At 28.7% G+C, this 23,633-nt stretch overlaps 2 protein-coding genes across 5 annotated transcripts in view; one reads left to right on the top strand and one right to left on the bottom strand.

The window, feature by feature from the left end:
* Positions 1 to 5,545: 5,545 nt before the first annotated feature.
* On the bottom strand, positions 5,546 to 13,235 carry LOC107436405 (transmembrane protein 242). Of its 2 annotated transcripts, none has more exons than XM_071185535.2 (4): positions 12,944 to 13,235; positions 9,965 to 10,065; positions 8,499 to 8,636; positions 5,546 to 5,785 (listed from the first exon to the last, which is right to left on the bottom strand). In XM_071185535.2, exons 1-4 carry the CDS (start codon positions 12,981 to 12,983, stop codon positions 5,645 to 5,647), a joined length of 420 nt encoding a protein of 139 aa, XP_071041636.2. In that variant the 5' UTR covers positions 12,984 to 13,235; the 3' UTR covers positions 5,546 to 5,644. The 2 variants fall into 2 exon arrangements, with proteins under 2 accessions (XP_071041636.2, XP_087020299.1); XM_087164173.1 differs by having other exon boundaries at positions 8,510 to 8,636; positions 12,944 to 13,186.
* A 127-nt stretch (positions 13,236 to 13,362) lies between these two features.
* Positions 13,363 to 23,633, top strand: part of LOC107436403 (X-linked retinitis pigmentosa GTPase regulator) — a 42,538-nt gene continuing 32,267 nt past the window's right edge. For 2 of the 3 annotated variants that reach the window (XM_087164171.1, XM_087164170.1), the window contains exons 1-4: positions 13,363 to 13,527; positions 15,829 to 15,954; positions 18,924 to 19,016; positions 23,458 to 23,520. In XM_087164171.1, the coding sequence (XP_087020297.1) occupies positions 13,497 to 13,527; positions 15,829 to 15,954; positions 18,924 to 19,016; positions 23,458 to 23,520 (313 nt within the window). In that variant the 5' untranslated portion in view covers positions 13,363 to 13,496. The remainder of the gene's footprint in view (positions 13,528 to 15,828; positions 15,955 to 18,923; positions 19,017 to 23,457; positions 23,521 to 23,633) is intronic. The other variant, XM_087164172.1, reaches the window with a different exon arrangement.

The raw sequence follows: 23,633 nt of genomic DNA, 5'->3' as shown, positions 1-23,633 counted from the left end.
TAAATTGGAAGATTGAACAAGAAATTTTTTTTTTATCATTCACGTTTATAAAAGGCTACATTCATGCACCATTGAGTTACTTTTTTAAAATTATAATTAAAAATTTTTTTTGTGTAAGTTTAACAGTCTTATATGTGGTTTAAAAAATTTTTTGATACAAAAATATAGCAATTCACTTTCAGAATTTATATTTTTTCCTCATGAAAGCAAGAAAACATATTTATAAATATTTTGAAAATGATTTTAAGAATTTGTAAAAATTATATTTCAAATTTTTAAAAAATCTAAAAAACTCTTCAAAAATATGCCCGTGTAAACTTTCAAATGCAGGGATGTGATAATACAACCTGAGTTAAAGCATATTATGGAGAAAAGAGAAGTAAGGAGTGATTGATTTACTAATTGCTTTGCAAGAATAGGAGTTAGAAAAAAAAAAGTTAAAACCATTAATGATAGGAAAATCAACAAAACCAGAATGAATCCTTTTTTTTCTTCATTTTATTATAAAGCTATCCAAATTATGAAACTGAGCTTAACAAATAATTAACTTTTATTTAAAAAAAATTTCTTGCTAAGTGTTAAGTTTAATAAAAAAATATCCCCTTATTTTATCGACTATAAAGCGATTTTTTATACCGATTTTATTTTATAGCCGGTGTTGAATAGCCAACCCAATTCTGAGTTTATGACTTTCAATATTTAACTGCGCATTCAAGCCTTGTAATTTTGAATCCAACCCAGAAAGTATGGGAATTTCTGTAACAATCATTTGGACAAATTAGCTTTTGTGGAAGACTTTATGATGGAACTAACCTGCATTTGCGTTACGTGGAGAAGAAAACCTCCCACAGTTAACTTAACGGCAAGGCGATTCTAACCCATGATACGTCAGTGCGAGTCTGAAAGCAGAATTCTTATGAACTAGCCACTGCTGGGATTCGAACCTGGGTCACCTCAGCTGGAGGCAAACGCTCTATCCCCCGAGCAAACCCCTGCTTAATTTTTGATACTTCGAAATTTCCTTCCGATTCTCAAAATCTGACATCAAGGTAGACCAATTTATTTATTTTAAGGAGATACAGGGTGCTCCATAATGGCGGCCCTTGTAGAGCTCTTGACTAGTAATTATAAACAGTTAACACTAGCGTCATATTAAATGGCATCCACTTTTAAATAAGTGTACACACAGCAATGGGATAGTTGATTCAATATATTCTTTTGGAAACACAAAATAGATTTGATTTAAATCAGTTTTCAAGAGATTTTAAAAATTATGTCGAACTAATAATTTAAAAAAAAAAAAAAAACGGCCGACAATACTTTGCAAATTGACGGTGGAATCGTCTTAAACTGAGTCCATCAAAATGTCACTGTTTAAAGGCGCAATTACATATTCAAGTGTGTTAAAGTATACTTTTTAAAAAAATGTGGAAATTCGTAGAAAAAAAATCGCCGAAACCAGAATGAATCCTTTTTTTTCTTCATTTTATTATAAAGCTATCCAAATTATGAAACTGAGCTTAACAAATAATTAACTTTTATTTAAAAAAAATTTCTTGCTAAGTGTTAAGTTTAATAAAAAAATATCCCCTTATTTTATCGACTATAAAGCGATTTTTTATACCGATTTTATTTTATAGCCGGTGTTGAATAGCCAACCCAATTCTGAGTTTATGACTTTCAATATTTAACTGCGCATTCAAGCCTTGTAATTTTGAATCCAACCCAGAAAGTATGGGAATTTCTGTAACAATCATTTGGACAAATTAGCTTTTGTGGAAGACTTTATGATGGAACTAACCTGCATTTGCGTTACGTGGAGAAGAAAACCTCCCACAGTTAACTTAACGGCAAGGCGATTCTAACCCATGATACGTCAGTGCGAGTCTGAAAGCAGAATTCTTATGAACTAGCCACTGCTGGGATTCGAACCTGGGTCACCTCAGCTGGAGGCAAACGCTCTATCCCCCGAGCAAACCCCTGCTTAATTTTTGATACTTCGAAATTTCCTTCCGATTCTCAAAATCTGACATCAAGGTAGACCAATTTATTTATTTTAAGGAGATACAGGGTGCTCCATAATGGCGGCCCTTGTAGAGCTCTTGACTAGTAATTATAAACAGTTAACACTAGCGTCATATTAAATGGCATCCACTTTTAAATAAGTGTACACACAGCAATGGGATAGTTGATTCAATATATTCTTTTGGAAACACAAAATAGATTTGATTTAAATCAGTTTTCAAGAGATTTTAAAAATTATGTCGAACTAATAATTTAAAAAAAAAAAAAAAACGGCCGACAATACTTTGCAAATTGACGGTGGAATCGTCTTAAACTGAGTCCATCAAAATGTCACTGTTTAAAGGCGCAATTACATATTCAAGTGTGTTAAAGTATACTTTTTAAAAAAATGTGGAAATTCGTAGAAAAAAAATCGCCGAAACCAGAATGAATCCTTTTTTTTCTTCATTTTATTATAAAGCTATCCAAATTATGAAACTGAGCTTAACAAATAATTAACTTTTATTTAAAAAAAATTTCTTGCTAAGTGTTAAGTTTAATAAAAAAATATCCCCTTATTTTATCGACTATAAAGCGATTTTTTATACCGATTTTATTTTATAGCCGGTGTTGAATAGCCAACCCAATTCTGAGTTTATGACTTTCAATATTTAACTGCGCATTCAAGCCTTGTAATTTTGAATCCAACCCAGAAAGTATGGGAATTTCTGTAACAATCATTTGGACAAATTAGCTTTTGTGGAAGACTTTATGATGGAACTAACCTGCATTTGCGTTACGTGGAGAAGAAAACCTCCCACAGTTAACTTAACGGCAAGGCGATTCTAACCCATGATACGTCAGTGCGAGTCTGAAAGCAGAATTCTTATGAACTAGCCACTGCTGGGATTCGAACCTGGGTCACCTCAGCTGGAGGCAAACGCTCTATCCCCCGAGCAAACCCCTGCTTAATTTTTGATACTTCGAAATTTCCTTCCGATTCTCAAAATCTGACATCAAGGTAGACCAATTTATTTATTTTAAGGAGATACAGGGTGCTCCATAATGGCGGCCCTTGTAGAGCTCTTGACTAGTAATTATAAACAGTTAACACTAGCGTCATATTAAATGGCATCCACTTTTAAATAAGTGTACACACAGCAATGGGATAGTTGATTCAATATATTCTTTTGGAAACACAAAATAGATTTGATTTAAATCAGTTTTCAAGAGATTTTAAAAATTATGTCGAACTAATAATTTAAAAAAAAAAAAAAAACGGCCGACAATACTTTGCAAATTGACGGTGGAATCGTCTTAAACTGAGTCCATCAAAATGTCACTGTTTAAAGGCGCAATTACATATTCAAGTGTGTTAAAGTATACTTTTTAAAAAAATGTGGAAATTCGTAGAAAAAAAATCGCCGAAACCAGAATGAATCCTTTTTTTTCTTCATTTTATTATAAAGCTATCCAAATTATGAAACTGAGCTTAACAAATAATTAACTTTTATTTAAAAAAAATTTCTTGCTAAGTGTTAAGTTTAATAAAAAAATATCCCCTTATTTTATCGACTATAAAGCGATTTTTTATACCGATTTTATTTTATAGCCGGTGTTGAATAGCCAACCCAATTCTGAGTTTATGACTTTCAATATTTAACTGCGCATTCAAGCCTTGTAATTTTGAATCCAACCCAGAAAGTATGGGAATTTCTGTAACAATCATTTGGACAAATTAGCTTTTGTGGAAGACTTTATGATGGAACTAACCTGCATTTGCGTTACGTGGAGAAGAAAACCTCCCACAGTTAACTTAACGGCAAGGCGATTCTAACCCATGATACGTCAGTGCGAGTCTGAAAGCAGAATTCTTATGAACTAGCCACTGCTGGGATTCGAACCTGGGTCACCTCAGCTGGAGGCAAACGCTCTATCCCCCGAGCAAACCCCTGCTTAATTTTTGATACTTCGAAATTTCCTTCCGATTCTCAAAATCTGACATCAAGGTAGACCAATTTATTTATTTTAAGGAGATACAGGGTGCTCCATAATGGCGGCCCTTGTAGAGCTCTTGACTAGTAATTATAAACAGTTAACACTAGCGTCATATTAAATGGCATCCACTTTTAAATAAGTGTACACACAGCAATGGGATAGTTGATTCAATATATTCTTTTGGAAACACAAAATAGATTTGATTTAAATCAGTTTTCAAGAGATTTTAAAAATTATGTCGAACTAATAATTTAAAAAAAAAAAAAAAACGGCCGACAATACTTTGCAAATTGACGGTGGAATCGTCTTAAACTGAGTCCATCAAAATGTCACTGTTTAAAGGCGCAATTACATATTCAAGTGTGTTAAAGTATACTTTTTAAAAAAATGTGGAAATTCGTAGAAAAAAAATCGCCGAAAAAACAATAAAAATAGGACGCTGATTTACAATAGAATCTGCATAAATAGCACGAGTTATTTTATATTAGACTTTCCCTATGGTCGCCACTTTTGACAACTAGGGGTATATATTTTGGTCACCACTAATAATGAGCTCTATGCTCTATATTTTGAGAATCTTATACATATTTTGAGAATTTTAGTAAAAAATTAAGTAAAAAGTACATAAATTGGGAGTCGCAAGTTGAGAATTATGCGAAAAACCTATGTTCCTAATACCCCTAGAAAAGCAGCTTTGGACTTTTAACCGGACATGATTTTCTGAGGTCTCACCTCTTTTGTATCCATTTAGCTGACTGTTCTCTTTGTGTCTTCCTATGACTGTTGAACATTTAGATATGTGCCCTGCACTACTGCATTTTAATTGTATAATTGAAAAATATTGGAGAGCATGCACACTAATCGCATAGATACTATTGTTTGTAAAAGTGTGTGATATTTGCAAAATCAATAAAAAATAAACAAAATTATTACAGCAGGAGGGCTGTTAAAACATTGCACATCTTAATATTAACTTCATTTTCTGCATGTACTACTAAATATCTGGAACTATTTAAGTAAATCAAAAAAAATTTGTGCATAAAAAAAAGTAAATACTGAATGCACAATTTTTTTTTACATTTTAAAAATAATTTAACAAAGTTTTTGAGGATATAAAATTTAACTAAATATATGTAAGGTTAAAAAATAATTTCTATTTATTATTATTTTTTCAGTTAATTGAATAATTATCAAAAACATTTTAAACTGTAAAACTTATACAATTTTCACAATTTATTTTTAAATGATGAAATACAAAATTGTTTTTGAGTAGTAAAACTTAGAAACATAGCATGTTTAAAAAAATGTATTTTAAAAAGTAGTTTATTTTCAGAAAGTCAGATTTTGGGACTGATTCTGTAACCCTCTTCACAAATCAACTAGCATATTTAAGATTACTCTCTCAAATTACAAAGATTGAGTCCTAGTATGAGAAAATCTGATCACAAATTCAAAAGTTATAAAGACATACTTTTTTCTATTTTAAAATCCATACATGGTACTATACTTACACTTGTTAATAGTCAAGTTAAACTAAAAAATGTACTTGTACTCACTAAAATATTTTAATTTCAAATGACATATAGCATTACAAGATGAGTTGTACATGGATTATAAATAACAGTTCTACGCTTTTTCCACATCATTTTTTCTTTTCCTTTTCACTTTCTGATATTATATAGTTAAGAAGTTCTCGTAAATTCTTGAAATCAGATCGACCAGGATTTTCACTTTTTGGGATTGTAGGAAGATTGTGTCCAACTTTTTGTCGAAATTCTTCCAGCTGAATAAAAATAAACATTTATTAGAAAGTATGTTATTAACACGTTCCAGAAAATACTTAAATGTATTGATAAAACGTCAGTTTTAATAAGCAAGCAACTTATAATAAATAATTGAGCAAAATTTGGTTAAGTCCAAGAGCAAATGATTATGACTTTTAATTAAAATAAAAGAGTATTTAAAGTGAGTCATTTCGCTGGAATGAATAATGCATGTGGATCAAAAATAGGCACATGGCAGAGCGAATTAGTTGGATAAAAGTTCAAATTTTTAATTGTATCCTTCTTCAAAAATGATGGAAATAAAAAAGATAAATATCTAAAGATGATGAAAATTGAAAAGATAAACATTGGAAAAATTTGCTATACGGAGACAACCCCTTCGATGCAGAATACTTAGAATGTTATTTAACATTTCGACTAAACATTTTGTTATAGGATGAAATTTGCTGTAATGGAACTGTGTTAAGCAACTCTACATATTTTCTTAGTAATATTTTATAAATTAAATTATGTATTATTGCAATTACTACTTCCAACAATACTGCTGAATATTGTTTCAAAGATTTTTAGCTAGTAAACCATTGTTTATAATGAACTTATTGCTGGGTCCACAGATGGTTTACTAAAGCAGGGCCTGTGTGTACTAAATAAGAAAATAAACATCTATTAAAAGTTATTATTTCTTTGCATGTAATTAAAGCAAGATAAACAAGAAACACCAACATTTATCGATTAACAAAAAAAAAGTTTCTATGATCGAGTGAAATATGCAATAAGAAAATCTACAATTATGTGGTTTAAACTTCTAACTATACTCTTCAAAATTAATAAGTGGAACTATATTTTTCAAGTAGCAGATACCTCCTATATTATAAGAATCACAAACCTACATTTTCTAATATATATATATAATAATTAAGAGAAAGTACAATTTTATGTCTGATTTTTAAGCTTAAATTATCACCTGCACTAATGTCTATCTTCACCCCTTGAACTATTAAGAATTTCTGTTACTGTGAGAAAATCTGATCATTAGATACAAAATTTAGTCATGTTATGACATTTTTTTCGTTGAACTTACGGTACAAAACATATACAAATAAAATAATGTACATACGTTTACAGAATTTCAACAAAAATCCTGACCTTTCTAAATGTTTTTTCTTTCCTTTTTCTAAGGTATACAGCAGTACTATTGAAAATTCAATCATTTGTTTCAAATTTATTCAGTTAATAATATTTTCTTCTCTTTTTACACACTGTTCAGACAAATGTAGTATGAAAAATAAAACAATCCTAATTTTTAAAAATTCTAACTCAGTGTTTCCTAATGTAATTTTTTAAATACCCTCAGCACTTATTAGGGTAAGGCAATAATTAAAGGATGGATTTTTAAAGTATCAAATTTTACAATCAGTGGCGAGGAGAGGTATGTGGGTGGTTAGGGCAAATTCTTCAATTAGTTTAAACTAAAAAGGGGAAAGAGAACTACTGAAAGAGTTAAAAAGAGAAAAGAAGTTTAAAAAAGCATTGGAAAAATCTATTTACGACCACTTTTTTGAGGCACGGAATTTTTTCCGCAGACTTTGTGTTGAAGAAAATCTTTAGGATAGACTGGAGGCACGAAATTTTTTTTTTCACAGGCTTTGTGTTGAAGAAAATCTTTAGGAGAGACTATCAAAACCTCTTCTAGCGACCGGAAAAACCTCTGCACCAAATGCAAAAAAAGTGAAATAAGGAAACACGAAAATATTAGAACAAATAAGTAGATTAAAATGTATTCAAAATATTTGTGTGAGGTTCTTATTTAGAGATCTCTTTCTAATGATCTCCAAGAGAGATCTACAACCTCATGTTGTAGTCAGAGTGCACTAAAGATGATGCTACTCATGATTCATTTTTAGAATTGAAAGTTAAATTAGAAGAAACAAACAAACAAATCTCTTCTCATTTTTATTGCTTACCAAATTTATGATATAAAATTAAATGCAAACTTCAACAAAAACATAATTGTTCATTTATTTAAAATAGCTCTATCATTCATAATTAGTAATTTTGTTTTTACTCATAATTATATCAGTGGGGATCATTTTTGCTGATGCTAAATTTTATTCATTGATTCAGTCTTCATGTACCTTCAGTAACATTTTGAAGTCAATGGAGGTAACCCTTAAGAACAACCAACCTCTATTAATGACCATTTTACTGTGGAAAAGAGAGTGGTCACTGATGAAAGATTTCCTGTATTTATAAAAATCTAAATCCATATCTTAAACTTATTTTTATGCATATGCATGCGAAATTCTTTTATTCTGTAAAACTTATTAATGTTCTCAAGTTTTTCTTAAATCTAAATTAAACTTACATTTCGACAACCTAAAACTTCCTTGGGAAATTTTTTTTAACATTGTAGTTTATTTTTAATAAAATATTTAGCTTGAGATATTTATTTTTCTAGTATAAATTTTAATTTTTATAATAAAACTTATAGATTTATAGTTCATATGTCCTTAATGGTTAAATGGGTGCCTTAGTCTGGATGCCTCTCTCTGCATTTCACTGTTTATAATTCTACAAATATATCTATGCTTAGTTGTAAATAATCATTGAAAATAGAATAAACTCAAGATGATTTAATTGCTAAAATAAAGTAGGTAATTAAATAGTTGATTCAAAACACTTTAAGATTATAACTATATCACAAAAAATTACATTATTCACACCCATCAGTTTCCATATTCCATAACAAACAGCACTAAAGCCAGTAACAGCATATAAAGTACCCCATCCGAGAGCTCTCATTGCTAAGGATCCACCACTTTCAGGTAGCTCTTTGGTAGCCATCATACCCTGAAAAAAAAAATGAAAAAAGCTTCATCTACTTTGAAAACTGATCTAAACTCTTTGTTATAAATTAAATAAGAAGGAGGGTTTATTTTATACCTAAAAATGGCAAAGCACTATGTGTATAAAAAGCAACGTGGCCCGAGCTGGAGAAATAAACGGGCATGACAAAGCAAAATAAAACTTTTTATAAAGTAATCATTGTATGAGAGCAAGAAAACGAAGTATCCAAAGTCAAAGTGCTTCTCTATCAAAAGCTAGAGAAAATTTAGCAATTCAGTCCTGATAAACTTTTAAATCACATGCAAAAAGGGAAACGTTAGTAATTACAATCGGCCTATTAAATAGATCGAGGGAATAAGTTAGTGAAGGGAAAACTTTAAAATGTTAATTTTTGCATACTTAAGATCTAAATATAGGACCAAAAGAGCAGATGTAAATAATAAAGTGTGAGAAAGCCTTTAATTTTGAATAATAAATTAAGAAGAATTTAGAAGAAGAAATAACATAAAAAGATGAGTTGAAGCTTTTTTTGTTTGTTATTTTTTCTTTAAAAAAATTCTAGTTTTTACACAACAGTTGAACAAAAAAATAAATAAATAAATAAAATAAAATGCAATTCTAAAGTTTTTCAAATTTTTGAATTCCTATGGATAAATTCAAGATTTAAAAACCATAAAATCTTCATAAATCGAGCATATTATTCAGTGACTACTCACAAACAGGATTTAATATTTGTAAAAACAATGTATTTAGAACTTTAAGAGCTTAAATTTCCTATAAAAATGGTAGAATGATCATGAAATGATGCATAATTATGCTGAAATTCTTGCAAAACGAGCACCTCAATAACTTAATATACATTTGAGTGGATCTAAATTGTATGTCATAAAAAAATTGCAATAAAAATATTTAAAATCTTAGAGAATGGTGAAAAAAAAAATACATAAATATCTGAAACAACTCTCAAAATAATAATAAAAACTTTTATGGTTTTCTGTAGAATCAGCACAAATAGAGCCTTTTAATATATATATATATACTATAAAGGCATATAACCACGAATCAAAGGGGATGCAGGGTGGTAAAATTATATCCAGAGTGCATATCAAGAAGCGTAACCCTAAATCTCAGGAAAAATAAACCTGCATAAGATATACAGTTTTAAATAACGCCTGAAATAGACGTAACAAATTTGTAACTAATACAATATATATAAATATATTAGCTCAATTACATTATAACAATTTATAAAATATCCATTTATTGAGTCTTTAGAGAAATATTAGAGAGAAAAAAAAGAAATTTAAGTAATACAATTATTAGTCTCTTACTTTAAGGAAATAAACAGGATCTTTTTTTTTTGCCATTGCTAATGCCATGCCAAAACCTCCTACAACTGAAACTCCAGTAACAGTAAGTAAAAATGAAGTTTCTGCAAGGAAAAAAAGTTTAAAATAAATAACTTACATAAACACAGACTGTTTTCAAATAAAAAGAGGAACAATAAATATTTTCTACATATTTGATTCTCGTGATCATAGTCAGTGTTGTAGTGCTATCATTTTAATACCAGAACAAAAGGCACTATACCATTTCTAGAAGGTAGGGTAAAACATCAGCAAACTATTATTAATGTCAGTGACATTTGATTTATGGTGATAAAAGGTACTTTGGCAGTAGGTATCTAATATATTACTAATTATTTGGCAGTAGGTAACAAATATAGGTACTTTGCCAACAGAGCCAATAAAACCAAATTTCCATGAAAGTAAAAAAGATATTAAATAAACTCATGAAATTCAAGTTTTGTATCTTAGCAAACAATGTAAGATCTGCATAGGTTATTTAACAAAATAACAAAGTTTTACTTATTTTGAAAAACACAAATGAATATTAAATATTAAATTAGTTTTTATATACTTTGAGGAAGAAAAAAAAAATTGACGTTTTGTTAAACCTGAAATTCTGGGTTCAATAATAATGTTCAAGAATCCTCTATTGAGAGCTAAAAAATATTTCTCAATTCTGAAGTCTACAAATCTGAGTTTGTGTGTGCGTTTTTTTCTCTATATTTGTACTTCTGAGCTCAGTTAATTTCCATAGTTAATTTCAATTACTCAGCATTGCCACTTTAGTTGCTTCAATTTCCTTTATATTTTATATTATTTTTCAGATTATCATACACAACTTAAATACATGTGATAAGGTAATACGAGTCAGAAATAGCTTTTACTATAAAAACAAGAAAAAAATTTTTTTTTTAAAAAGTCACATTAATAAAATAGAAAGGAATCATTGGTCAGAAAACTACATTTCTCTTGTAGTTAACTAAAACTACAGCAACTTTAGAAATGTAGTCACTATATTTAGAACATAAACTTCGCTGGAGAATACCCAAGTTCAAAATGATCAAAAAATTTGCTTAATTAAACATGAGAAATTATTAAGAAATATTTATTCATGTTCACATAAGTAAATTTTTTATTCTAAACCATTTTTTAGGTATATTTTCTTCACTTTTATGCTTTTCACGGCAGCAAATATTTAATTTAAGAAATGCAAGAAAGCTCTTAGGTGCTTAATGCTTTTTTATTTCCTCTAAGAAATAGTACCAAATATGTCCCTCTCCAGCAAAATAACAAGTTAACCATAATAAAATTTCATGAGTGCACAGTGTATTTCAATTGAAGTTATGGTTATAATTATGGTATTGGTGAAGTTATGGTTATGGTAATAATGGCTTCATTAAAGGGAAGGAAAAAAAACTCACTTCTCTGGAGTATCAGATATAATTTTTATTAATGCTTGGAGAATTATCACTACGTCCACTGAGGAACCTGCACATATTTGTACCAATCCGATATTTGACAAATCAGTTGTTTGTACCTTGTTCTTTACAAAATTAACAATGGTTACAAAACAAAACAAATTAACAATTAGTTGCCAGGAAATGCTACAAATAACTATTATTTTATTTTTGTTTTTTGTATTGCACTTCTCAATACACTACTTCTTCTTAAAAGTAGATCCCTACACTTAAACTATGAAAAAAGTAGTGACTTCAGTAGTTTTGCTACTTGTAGCAGAATGAATAATACTTATATTCAAGTTTCAGAACAGTAAACTAGCATGTTTTGATTCCATTAAATTCCTAAGCCTAGGTTCTGTACTCATGAGATTTTGAAATGAACAGTGCCTAGATGAAACTACATTAAATCTGTAAAAATCATATACCAATTGATAAACACTTTCAAACACCTCATAAGTGGATTTTGGTTTATTTCATTATGTTTTTTTAATATAATAATGGTAATCTAAAAGTTAATTTAAAACAACTGATCTTATTACATAGAAGGTTTTATACTTTCTAAAAATTTTTATGCTCTTTACATGTATTTTGCTAAATTTTGAGCATTAAAAAAATGTGTGATTTATAAACACATATCTAATGAATAGATAAATATCACAATATATCTCAGTAATGATGTAAAATAAATGCACAATATAATTTCTACATAAATTTAGTGGATTTAATTAGTTAGCACTACGTTAAACATTTCCTGTTATAAGTAATGAAATAAATTGTTCTAGTTTTAGAAGCTTAAAAAAAAATTACATAATTGAGGAATAATTTTTTGTTTTACTGGGGATATTTCTGCATACTACCTATTCCTGCCCATTACCATTGTCAAAAGGTTTTTGTACTTGGAAAAAATTTAAAAATAATGCAGTGGTTTACTCAGGGGTGGCTAGGAGTTATATTCTCTGATCCGTTCCCTTCTGTGATGCTTGTTTTAGTTCCTATAATGCCAATGCCCAGTTGTCCCAAGAATTTAGTGACCTTTGTGGCATAGGTACAGATATCATACTTTCTTTAATTTCTACTTCTCAAATTTCGTTGAAATACGTTTATATACAAATATGGTGCTTGTTTAGTACTTAGAGTAGATTTCAAAAAGAGTACACAAACTTATGAGAAGACACTCAGTACATAGAGGAAAAAATATTTATTTATAGTAAGAAAGTTTTGTTAATATTTGAAAATACATTCAATTTCATCCTCAAGATTATATTTTTAATTAAATAAACATCATGAGAACAGTTAACACATGAAACGTTAACTTAAGGACATTTAAACACAATAAGTTATAAGAACTTTTTCATATTTAATTAACTTTCATGATTTTTTCTATAAGAAAAATAGAGACATAATTATTCTCTTTTCTTTACCATTTTTGACTAACACTGCTTTTATCTGAATTATAAAACAGTACTAATACTGCTATAAATCGATTTTAAAAATCAAATACCTAATAATTTAGCATCTTTTTTTGTGTTTTTCTCCTCCATTATTATTTTTAATAATTATCACACAATTGTTCTTTGAAAAAGTTGATGCAGAGAATTTAAATTAATATAAAATTTTAAAATCAAATAAAATAGTTTCAACATTGATTGCACTCTTAAATATTATCGAATTTATATTATGCTGTGTTTCAAACTTCTTGGCATTGCATATGTCAATCATAAACAAAAACATAACCACATGGTTTTGTGGCTTTAGTTGATGGTTAACATTGCAGACTGATTGTTTTGAATCAGCTGATGAGATGCATCGTTTTTTTCAGTTTTCGTTCTTATTATAAAAACTTTTACAAAGCTGAATCTATTTATATAAACTGAAGCAGTTTATTCAGATTAAACCATGGAATCTTTTGACACTTTTTCCATAGAGCTTTTGTATACAATAGAGGCAAAAGCAAGTACTATCTCTTTAGTAAAAAAATTATACAAACATTTAAAAATATAAATATAATTAGTAGAGGAATTTGTAACAATTAAGCTCCCTCGCCCTTTTAATTCATGGCTTCGGATATTGACAATGATGTTCCTGGTTAATATGTTTAATTATATATCTCTTTTGGTTTAAGAATAGATTTTATTATTCTAATTTGTTAAATGTCTCATATAACAACTTGCATAATAAATCGTTTTAGAAGCTTAAGAAAATATGACAATTATAAATAAGACGGGAAAATATTTTCTGTTTTATGGCTACAAAATATAAAGAAAATTTGATATTTATACTTTTTTTTATGTTAGTTTTATCAAACTGTTTCGTTTATTAATATATTATTTATAGCAGAATTACGTCTTCCTACTTTAATGAAATTTAGTTATATCCGATCAGTTGCGTATCTTTAAAATTTACAGTCTCTACGGATTCTTTTTACTTCCTTACGGATTTAATATAACATCTATTAAAAATTATGAAACTTTAGTTTCATTACTAATATAATAGTAGGACATAAAAAAAAAAACGGAGCTATTTTTGTATCCGAAACTCATTGCATCAACTGCTACTGTCTAACTTGAAATTTTTTAAAAACTAAAAGTGTTGAGGCTTGTTTGAGAATTAGTCCCCTTTGTGGATATATGTATATATATATATATATATATATATATATATATATATATATATATATATATATATATATATATATATATATATATATATATATATATATATAAGTTCAAAATGTAGAAAAAACATAGCACAACAAATAAGTACAAAAAGAAAATTAAGAACTTTTTGTATTTATTTATTGTACTATATATATATATATCTATATATATATCTATATATAGTTTCCCATGGCAGGAAGAGTCCAATTTTTTTTCCTGGAGTATATATGATTCAAAATCTTCCTGAGAAGCTAGCAACTTTTAACAATGAAGAACAGTAGTAAAGATTGTAGATATTGGAGATGAGATGCATTCAGTCCAAGCTTCCTGTTAAAAAAGAAAAAGAAACGTGTTGAGGCTGGAAAGGTGTAAGTAAAAAAATGTATTGAGGCCGGGGTGGTGTAAGAATTTCGGGCACGCGAGCTATGCATTACCTTTTTTATCACCTTCAATGTAGACGACTATATTAAAATCTATTGTGCTTGGTTATTAGGTACACAATAAAATTTTGTAAAAAATTAAGAAGTATCAAACCTAATGTCTAAAAAAAAAAAAAAAGAAATTTTAATAATATAGCATTATAATTCTTATGTGGTTGTCTGGCGGTTTATTGGTCGTAGCAATTAGAAATTGCAAATACAATTTTTTATTGCTTCTTTTTTCAGAGGAAGGATAGTATTAAAAAAAGTCATAATGAATAGTCTTATTAAGACATCATCAGACTTTTGGTCTTGTATGACACCTGGCTCGGATAAAAGTTTTTTTGTTTTGTTCAGTCTTTTAAAAGTAAGCCGGAACTCATCTCTAGTAAAATAAGTCATTCTTACATTAACTTATTGACAGATCTGACTGAAGTCAAGTGGGTCTCTTAAATAGTGGTTTGGAAATACATTTTCTCAAAAAATCAGCTTGTTGGTAATAAACTCATTATTTATCAAAAGCAGGTATATTTATTATATTTATAGATGCACTTCACCATGTATAGGTGTTAGTTGATTTTTTCTGAAAGTAATTGCTGTTTTTTCACCTAGTGGCTAAATCAAGAAGGGAAGAAAAAAAATTTGCCTGTAACTTATAAGTTCAAAATAGCCTGACGGACGATAATAGGTGTTTCATGAGTGCAGTTGCAATGTGGCTGAGTTGTTGCTTGATAGCAAGTAGACCTCTTTAATAGTGTCTTTATAATGATAATGCGTAATAATTCATAAATTAGATCTACTTCTAGGTAATCAACAATGTTTTTCATTCCTAGATTGCAGCTACTGTTTTCTTTTACTAAGCCAGTCCATTATTATTTAGTCCATTGATTGTTCTGTAATTGACAGCTTTTCTTCACTGGGAAGCATTAGAATATAATGCTCTCATTTTTAAAAACTATATAAAAAAAAATTTGAATTGTATTTAGCATTTAAGAAAGACCTATGGGAAGATTTCTATATCGATATCTGTGCCAAAGTAGTAACTAAGTTTTGGAGAAAACCAACCAAACATACACAAGAAACTAAAATAAAAAATATGTAGAAAAGGGCAAATTTAAAGGGTCACAGCCCTTGACAGTGTAGCTTCTATGCATATATAGTGAATTAATTAAAAATACCTCACAGTGGTACCTTAGAGATTGCAGTTTGCAGGATCTGGTACCAATATGAAAATGTTTCCATTTATTTATTATTATGTGCAAATTTTATTATATAATTTATTATATAAATATAAATTATTATTTTTTTAGATTGTGGGGCTGCTTTCACATTTGGACGAAGTCGCTTTTCTGATAATGTAGCTGGCAAATTTTGGATTAAAGATGATCCAATATTGCAAATTTCTTGTGGAGATGAACATACTGCAATACTAACAGGTATTGCAATTGAGTAATTATCTTAAATGGCTCTGGCAGTTTAAATTTATATAATCCTTTCTTCCTTCCTATCAGTATACTACTACTACTGAAATAGTAGGGTCAGGTGGGAGAAAAGCTGTTAAATGGGGTAAAGTGGGTATATGTTTAAAAAACATCAATTTTCTCCTTTTAAATTGAGATAATTTGTTTAATATTTTTAGAGACAGTTACTGGGATTGCAGCAAACATTTTTATTTCAGTTTTAGAAACTGTTAAAAAATTTAATATTTACAAGCTCCCTACTTGTGATCAACTTATATAGTATGTTATTTTAAGCTGTAGATGAACTTTCTACTAATATCATTAATAACTTGTGAAAACTATTAACTTTAGTTCAAACTGGTAGAGGGACATCTAAAGAACACATCTACATAGAAATTTAAAAATAAGTTTCAAAATTCTAATTATTATTAATTATTTTCTGAGGTAGAGTAAAGTATGTATATGGTTAGACTTAGCTAAATGTTGTATGATAAGAATATATATATATATATATTACTTCTGTATTAGCATTAGTAAGTATCTAATGCTCTATATTTTATAATGAAACAGCTAAATAATAATTAACTTAGTTTGATTATAACCCTACATAGTAATTTTAACACTGAAAACAAAGTTTCTTTTAAATTTTATTTTTTAAAGAGAAGAATGATAGGGATAAAATAACAATATAATATACATTATTATAAAATTAACAAAATAGCGTAATGGTGCAACTTAGTCAGCATATTTAAAAATATACATAAGTTTTCATGCAAGTTTCTGCCTTCATATGGCAGTTTTTTCATGGGAAACAAAATAATTTCTTTTTACTAATTTGAAATAAAAATACATGCCTGCTATAAATAGAAAAATTTTAAATTACCACTTTAGATATTAATTTTTAAACTCTTTTTATAATTCAAATAAAATAAAAAATATTACAGATTTCTCGTTTTTTGATGAAATTGTATAAAGTTCAGCAAAATATATTACATCTGAAGTGAAATCTAATTTTGAAGCAGTGAACATTTACTCTTTAATTTAAAAATACAAAGAAATTTTTTTTTTTGCAATTAGTTTTTTAAATCTAATAATTATACATTTATTTAAGACCATTTTTATTTCTGAAACAATATTTACATGTTTTTGTTTGTGATATATATATTAATTTTAGAACTATACCCAATTTACCTCATTTTGGAGTAAAGTGGATATATCAAAACTTGTTCTTTTGAATGAATTACTCTAAGAAAACATGTTCTTTTGAATGCATTACTCTAAGAAAACAATCAAGCAAAATAGATAAGTTAGGGTTCATATTTAATTTATATGAATCCAGTGTAAATAAAATGCATCAAAATTTTCAGTAAAATAAATTTAATGATTTGGTGTTACAGCTTTCTTTAAATAAGCTTAATTTTATACCCACTTTATTCCAGCTAACCCTACTACTGAAATTTTAATCAGTTGATTTTTAAACATACATTTCATTATTCAAAACATGTAGCTGAACTCAGAATTTAAAATACATAAAAAACTAATAAAATAAGATATGAACATTTTTAAGAATAGTCTTCTCAAGATATCTCTTGGTTATATTTGATTGCTAAAGTGTATTTAAACATCAACATTTCCAGCAGCTTTCTGAAAAGTTTTTGTACCAGTTTGTATTAGGATTCTGTAATTCTTATACACTTATAGATGAAGAAATTTTTTCTCATGATAATTTGTTTTTGTACTTAACCCTAAACAGTCGAAAGACTTATCTGGGGTATCTTTTGAAGAAACAACTTACACATTAATCGTAAGTTTAATATTTTTACTTTTTATGTGTTAGCAACTATTTTTTATTTCAGATATTGAATAAAAATCAAGGGAATCATAATTTAATTTATACCTTTCAAATATATGTGAATGTAAGTTTAAATGTCAAGTAAAATACTTCAAGTTATCATATCTAGTCCTGAAGTACTATAGCTTTGTGGTATCAAAAATTTCTTTTTCTGAGATTTATCATCAAAGAGTAGAAATTATGAAAATATAGTCAGTGATCTAAAAGATCAGTAACTAAGGAAATTTAGGTCAAGTACATATTCCTATCACGAAATATTAATATCTTGTGATTAAATCTTGTTTTAGTGGTTTCGTCCAGTGGATCCCCTATGATTTTGAACAAAGAGCATTTATAAATATTGAAGAAAGTCCCATGTCCGGAATCGCTGATAATTTTTATAAGTCTGGAAAATATATTTTTCCAGATAAAGGTGAAATATCAGAACCTGCATTATTCAATGAAAAAATAACAGATCTATGATAGTTAATACTTGTCAATATGATCCAAAGTTTTCTTATAGTTTGAATGACGTTTAAAAAACTAAAGAATGTTTAGTATGATGAAATGTAGATATAAAAAAATAAAAGTGAGCAGATAATTTGAGCTTTATCTTTCGTAAATAAAGATAATTTTTTTCCCTTATGATGTGAAGAGTTAGAATTATTTGAAAAAGGAAAAGAGTTTTGTTTATTTGGATTGTCAAAAAGTGTCTGGAACAAACAAAAACTTCTGCTAAATGGTCATCTCGACATGGGATTTTGTACTATGCCAAATAGAAAAATACAATCATAAAATGAACTTTCTTAGTGAAAAGGAATTAATGTAAAATTAAGGTGAGAGTCTTATTACTTCCAACAGAATTTTTGTTTTATTTTTGTGTATAAAAATGTCCTTAAATAACTAGAAATGAATATCGAAAAAGTTCAGTACATATGAGACTATGATACGCTCTTGTATTATAGAACTAATTTTATCTTAAATTCCTTATAGTTTTCTTCTCAAACTATTGTTTTAGACTATAATTATTATTTTTGAATTATTGTTTCGTCTGAGTTAGATTAATTGTTATAGTTTTTATTACTACTAAAGTGAAGCATATTTTTAATTTTAGCATCTGGTCGTTTATTCACTTTTGGTAGCAATGAATGGGGCCAATTGGGACATGGACATACTAAGACGTTGGAAAAACCTTCATTTGTCAAAGGTAATTTTAAAATTTTTTTTATTTTAAAGCTTATAAGAATTTTATTGTAAATAAATAATTTATGTAAAATGTTAGCAAAAATTTTAGTTTTGAATGTTGATGATAATTAAAATTTTTCTCAAGTGTATACCTGGTAAGTAAAAATGACTAAGATTTGTTATGTACCTGCACCTGTTTTTCAAGTTTATTTTTTTACTCGCCAACATCGCTGATAACTGCCAATGTGAGGTTTGGATTGTACTTGTGCCTGTTGATAAGTGCAATTTAATGATCCGCAGAGTGGGAGTGGAGTTTGAAGTAATGTGTACTGTAATTCATATTTATTTCAAGTTTGATTGCCAGAAATAAATTTCCCTTGGAATTCACTACACTAATGTTTTTTTATGCTTAAAGAATTGTTTAAGTGTTTTTTTTCTTCCAGCCTATCTGTACTGTGTGGATAAATAAGAGGATAAATAAGGAAGGGATGTGAGTGCAAGACAATTTTAATTGGAGGCATTTTGTTTTGATTTTTAATAGCTCAGCAACTTAAATGTATGTTAGGTCAATTTTTTGTATTAAGAAGTAAACCAGGAGTATATATTGTTTAAAAAGTTTTGTTCGGAATACAAGATGTAAATAAATAATACTACATTACTTTTTATAAATAAACTTTACATGATTTTTACTGTAGAGTAGAAGCAAAAAGTTATTTCATATAGAACCCTAGGTGTACTCATATTTTATCCTTACTTCATATCAGTTAATTTTGGTAGTGTGTAAATGTAAATTTGTTATTAACAGACCTAATCTTGTGAAACATGTTGTTTAAATTTGTTAACATTAAAATGATTTGCGCTCAGGAAAATGAAGCGCAGATAGACTCAGACATAGCAACTGTTATTATAGTTTTGATAATTCAACTATTGATGAATACTTAGATCGTTTCTAATTTAATGGTTTTTATTTTATTTTGAATTACTTTGCATTTTAATAAAATACAAAGATTATATTACAAAATATTAGGTGGAAAGTCACATATCAGGAATCATCTGAACTTTAGCAGATCTGAGTAATTGGTTTTCAACTTGAGGAGCCATTAGTCAGAAAGTTCTATTTCTTATGCATAAGATTTTGTAGCAGATTGTAAATGCAAAAAAAAAAACATATTAATTAATAATAAAAAAAATTAAAAGGAAGCCCATAAGAAAATTTTCTGGTAAAAGAAAAAGAACTTTGTTTAGTTTGATTGTCAGAAAGTGTTTGGAAAACAGACGTTTGTGGAAAATTGATATCTGGTATGAGACTTTGTCCTGTATTTTATGTCATCATAATAATTGCTTCTTCAAGATATTATTGTATTGTACGCAAAAATTTATTTTAAAATTTAATCCAAATAAAAAAATAAAATTTAATAATATCGTTTTTACCTAATAATAATGCCAGCTAAATATATTGTCAGCTGAAGCTCTATTGTTCTTATTCTCTAAGGCGTTGTTAAATATGTCTTACAGCTTTTGAAACTTAATTAGTGTGACACAATATTTTAAATAAAATGAAATATTGTTGTATAATAGCTGTATAAACTTCTAAAATAATTCAAAAACCTCAGAACTTTGAAATTTTACCTTTCAATTTTTTTTCTCTAATCAGGGAATAGAGCAAGAAATTTTTCATTGGACTTAGCTGAATCTGTAATGTGAATATGCATAAAAAAAATTTTTGTTAAAAATAAACAGTTGAATTTCTGTTGTCATAGTGGTTGCTGTTTAAGATACAAAACATAATTCTATTAAATCAAAGAATAATCTTGCTGTTGAGCTGTAGAGAGCATGCATTATTTCACAGTTTATAGATCCTGGAACTGTAGCATTATTTTTAGTAATGAGACTTTTTTCCATTGCTTTAACTTCGAAGTTCTTTTAAAGAACTTTTAAAGATTTGTTTGAAGATTTTTAAAGAAGTTCTTTGAAAATTGTAATCCTATTTTGCTTTGAATCTGAATGAGTTTTAAATACAATTGTACTTTTATTTTTTATGTTAATATAGTTGAACCTGTTTATCTCAAACCTGCTTATCTCGAAAACCTGTATTTCTCGAAATTTCTTAGTTTCTCGACATTAACGATTTAATTTTAATGTATTTTTCCAAGTTTATCTCGAAAGAATTTCTTTCAAAACCTGTGTTTCTCGAATTTTGAAGGAGAATGTACATCATCGTAACCGATGCCTGGACAGCAGAACTTGTTCAAACAAGCTACATTAGAAGAACAGAAAAATTCCCTAGCCCCATGGGAAGTAAGAATGAGCAGATTGGGGGGTCGTTTCTTGGAATTTCCGGTTACTATCGTCACACTCTCCAACCAATTTAGTGTATTCGGACAATGAAAAGTTGATTGATGAGGGGGCGTCACCACTGGGCATCAGTTTCCACACATAGATAAGAACAACACAAAGAGAAATTCATTTTATCAGTAGAATTTTTTTAGGAGGTCGTTGGTTTGAGCGTCTCAGTTTTTTTTAAACATTGTTCAATTGAATTTTGATTAAGTATGGCAGGGGCTAAACGTAAATTGAATGTTCTCTCCATTGAAAAAAAAAATGAAAATTTTAACATTCTTGGATGGAAATCCATTAATGAAAAAAAACGAAGTAGCAGTGAAGTTCGGTTTACCAGCAAGCACTCTTTCTACAATTATTAAGAATCGACAAGCTGTGGAGCAAAAATTTCATAGCAGCAACAAGAATGCAAAAAAAAGCCGAAAATGCTCTTTTCCGGACGTGGATGAATGTGTTTTAAAATGGTTTACACAATGCAGGAGCAGCGGTATTCCTATCAGTGGACAAATAATGCAACGAAAAACTGAGGATTTTGCTAAAGAGCTTGGCCATGAAGATAATTTTAAAGGCAGTAACAGATGGCTAGAAAGTTTTAAAAATAGGCACGGTATTATTTTTCGAAAACTTTGTGGTGAAAGTGCATCTGTTCCGGAAAGTGTATGCGAAAACTGGATTAAAAACATTCCTGATTTAGTGAAAGACTATGGGCCAAAAAATATTTTCAATGCTGACGAGACAAGACTGTTTTATCAATGTTTGCCAGACAAAACTGCTATGTTTAAAGATGAAGCATGCAGGGGAGGAAAACAAAGTAAAGCTCGTTTGACATTGCTCTTAGCTGCAAATGAAGCAGGCGCAGAGAAACTTCCTCCTCTCATGATCGGACGCTCAGAAAAGCCTAGATGCTTTTCTAAAGTAAAATCCTTCCCTTTTCCATACAAAGCTAATAAAAAATCTTGGATGACGAGTGAAATCTTTGGAAATTGGTTAAAGTCCTTAGACAAATCCATGCGATTAAAAAAAAGAAAAATTATTCTTTTTATAGACAACTGTAGTGCACATAACAATCTGCCTGAACTGAAAAATGTTTGTGTTAAGTATTTTCCCGCAAACACCATCTCAAAGCTTCAACCTATGGATCAGGGAGTAATCAGAAGTTTTAAAGTTAACTACAGAAAACAGTTGATCCGCAAACTTGTAGATGCAATTGATGAAGGAAGTACCCTTCCCAAGATAAATGTACTGGATTCTATCAGAATGACAGACCACGCATGAAGAAATGTAACACAGAAGACCATTCAAAATGGTTTTAAAAAAGCTGGGTTTAAGAATGAGTGTGAAGAAGAGAGGAGGATTATTGAAGAAGAGACTGAAATTTCCGAAAAGGAAGCTGAAGAAATGATCAAAATAAATTCACAAGATTGGAATGCAATAAAATCTGGATTAAATGTGAACATTTCCTTTGAAGAATTTTTGCAAGTGGATGACGCCTTGGCCACATGTGGAACTTTGACAGATTCGGAAATCGTCGATAATGTCAGATGCATTTCCGAAGACGAAAATGAAGTAGACGAAGAGCATATAGAAGCACAGAAAGTGACAGTAAAGGAAGCTGAAAAAGCTGTGGAACGTTTAACAAACTTTCTTGAATGTCAAGAAAATGTTGGACATGAGGGGTTCGCTGCTATCTCTAACATTCGAAAAATTATCGAATCAAAGAAAATCCGACGTCAGAAATCATTAAAAGACTACCTATGAGGTGCGTATGACTGTTAAAAACTTTTATTAGATGTAATTAATATGTAATCATAATTAAATTCTTTACAACATGAATGATTTAAAGTTTCTTTTAATTAAACATTGCTGCTCGAATTTAATTTTTTAAACTTACCTGTATATCTCGAAACCTCTCTCTCTCAAATTTTTTCCCCTTTCCCGCGAGATTCGAGATAGGCAGGTTTGACTGTATACTAATGCAGATAATGTATCTTTTATAAGTTACACCTTTTTCATAATTCAAAACTTATTATTTTTTCTAAGGTGCAAAACTATAAATTAAAATAAAAACATTTTGAATTTTATAATTAAATATTTTTCATTCAACTTTTTCATGTTTATTTCAGCTTTAAAAGGAGAAAGGGCTACTGTAATAGCATGTGGCCGCTCACATACTTTGGTTGCTACAGGTAAATTTATGTTTATTTAATTTTCTTTAACCCTGGAAGCATTTAGCCCCTGGCTAAGTTAGTACTTAAATTTCCTTGCTATGCACTATTTTACTATTGAATAACATGGTGTA

Source organism: Parasteatoda tepidariorum, chromosome 5 (assembly GCF_982258835.1).
Source record: "Parasteatoda tepidariorum strain Cologne lab strain chromosome 5, Ptep-v5.0, whole genome shotgun sequence".
NCBI lineage: Eukaryota > Metazoa > Arthropoda > Arachnida > Araneae > Theridiidae > Parasteatoda > Parasteatoda tepidariorum.
The sequence above is the reverse complement of the archived record's forward strand: the minus strand, read 5'-3'. Positions and strand labels throughout refer to the sequence as shown.

Coding starts and splice junctions, on each gene's coding strand:
- LOC107436405 (XM_071185535.2), bottom strand. CDS start 12,983: ATGGAGGAGAAAAACACAAAAAAAGATGCTAAATTATTAG. Junction 10,066..12,943: donor AAAAGATGCTAAATTATTAG/GTATTTGATTTT, acceptor TTTTCCTTGCAG/AAACTTCATTTTTACTTACT. Junction 8,637..9,964: donor ATCCTGTTTATTTCCTTAAA/GTAAGAGACTAA, acceptor TTTTTTTTTCAG/GGTATGATGGCTACCAAAGA.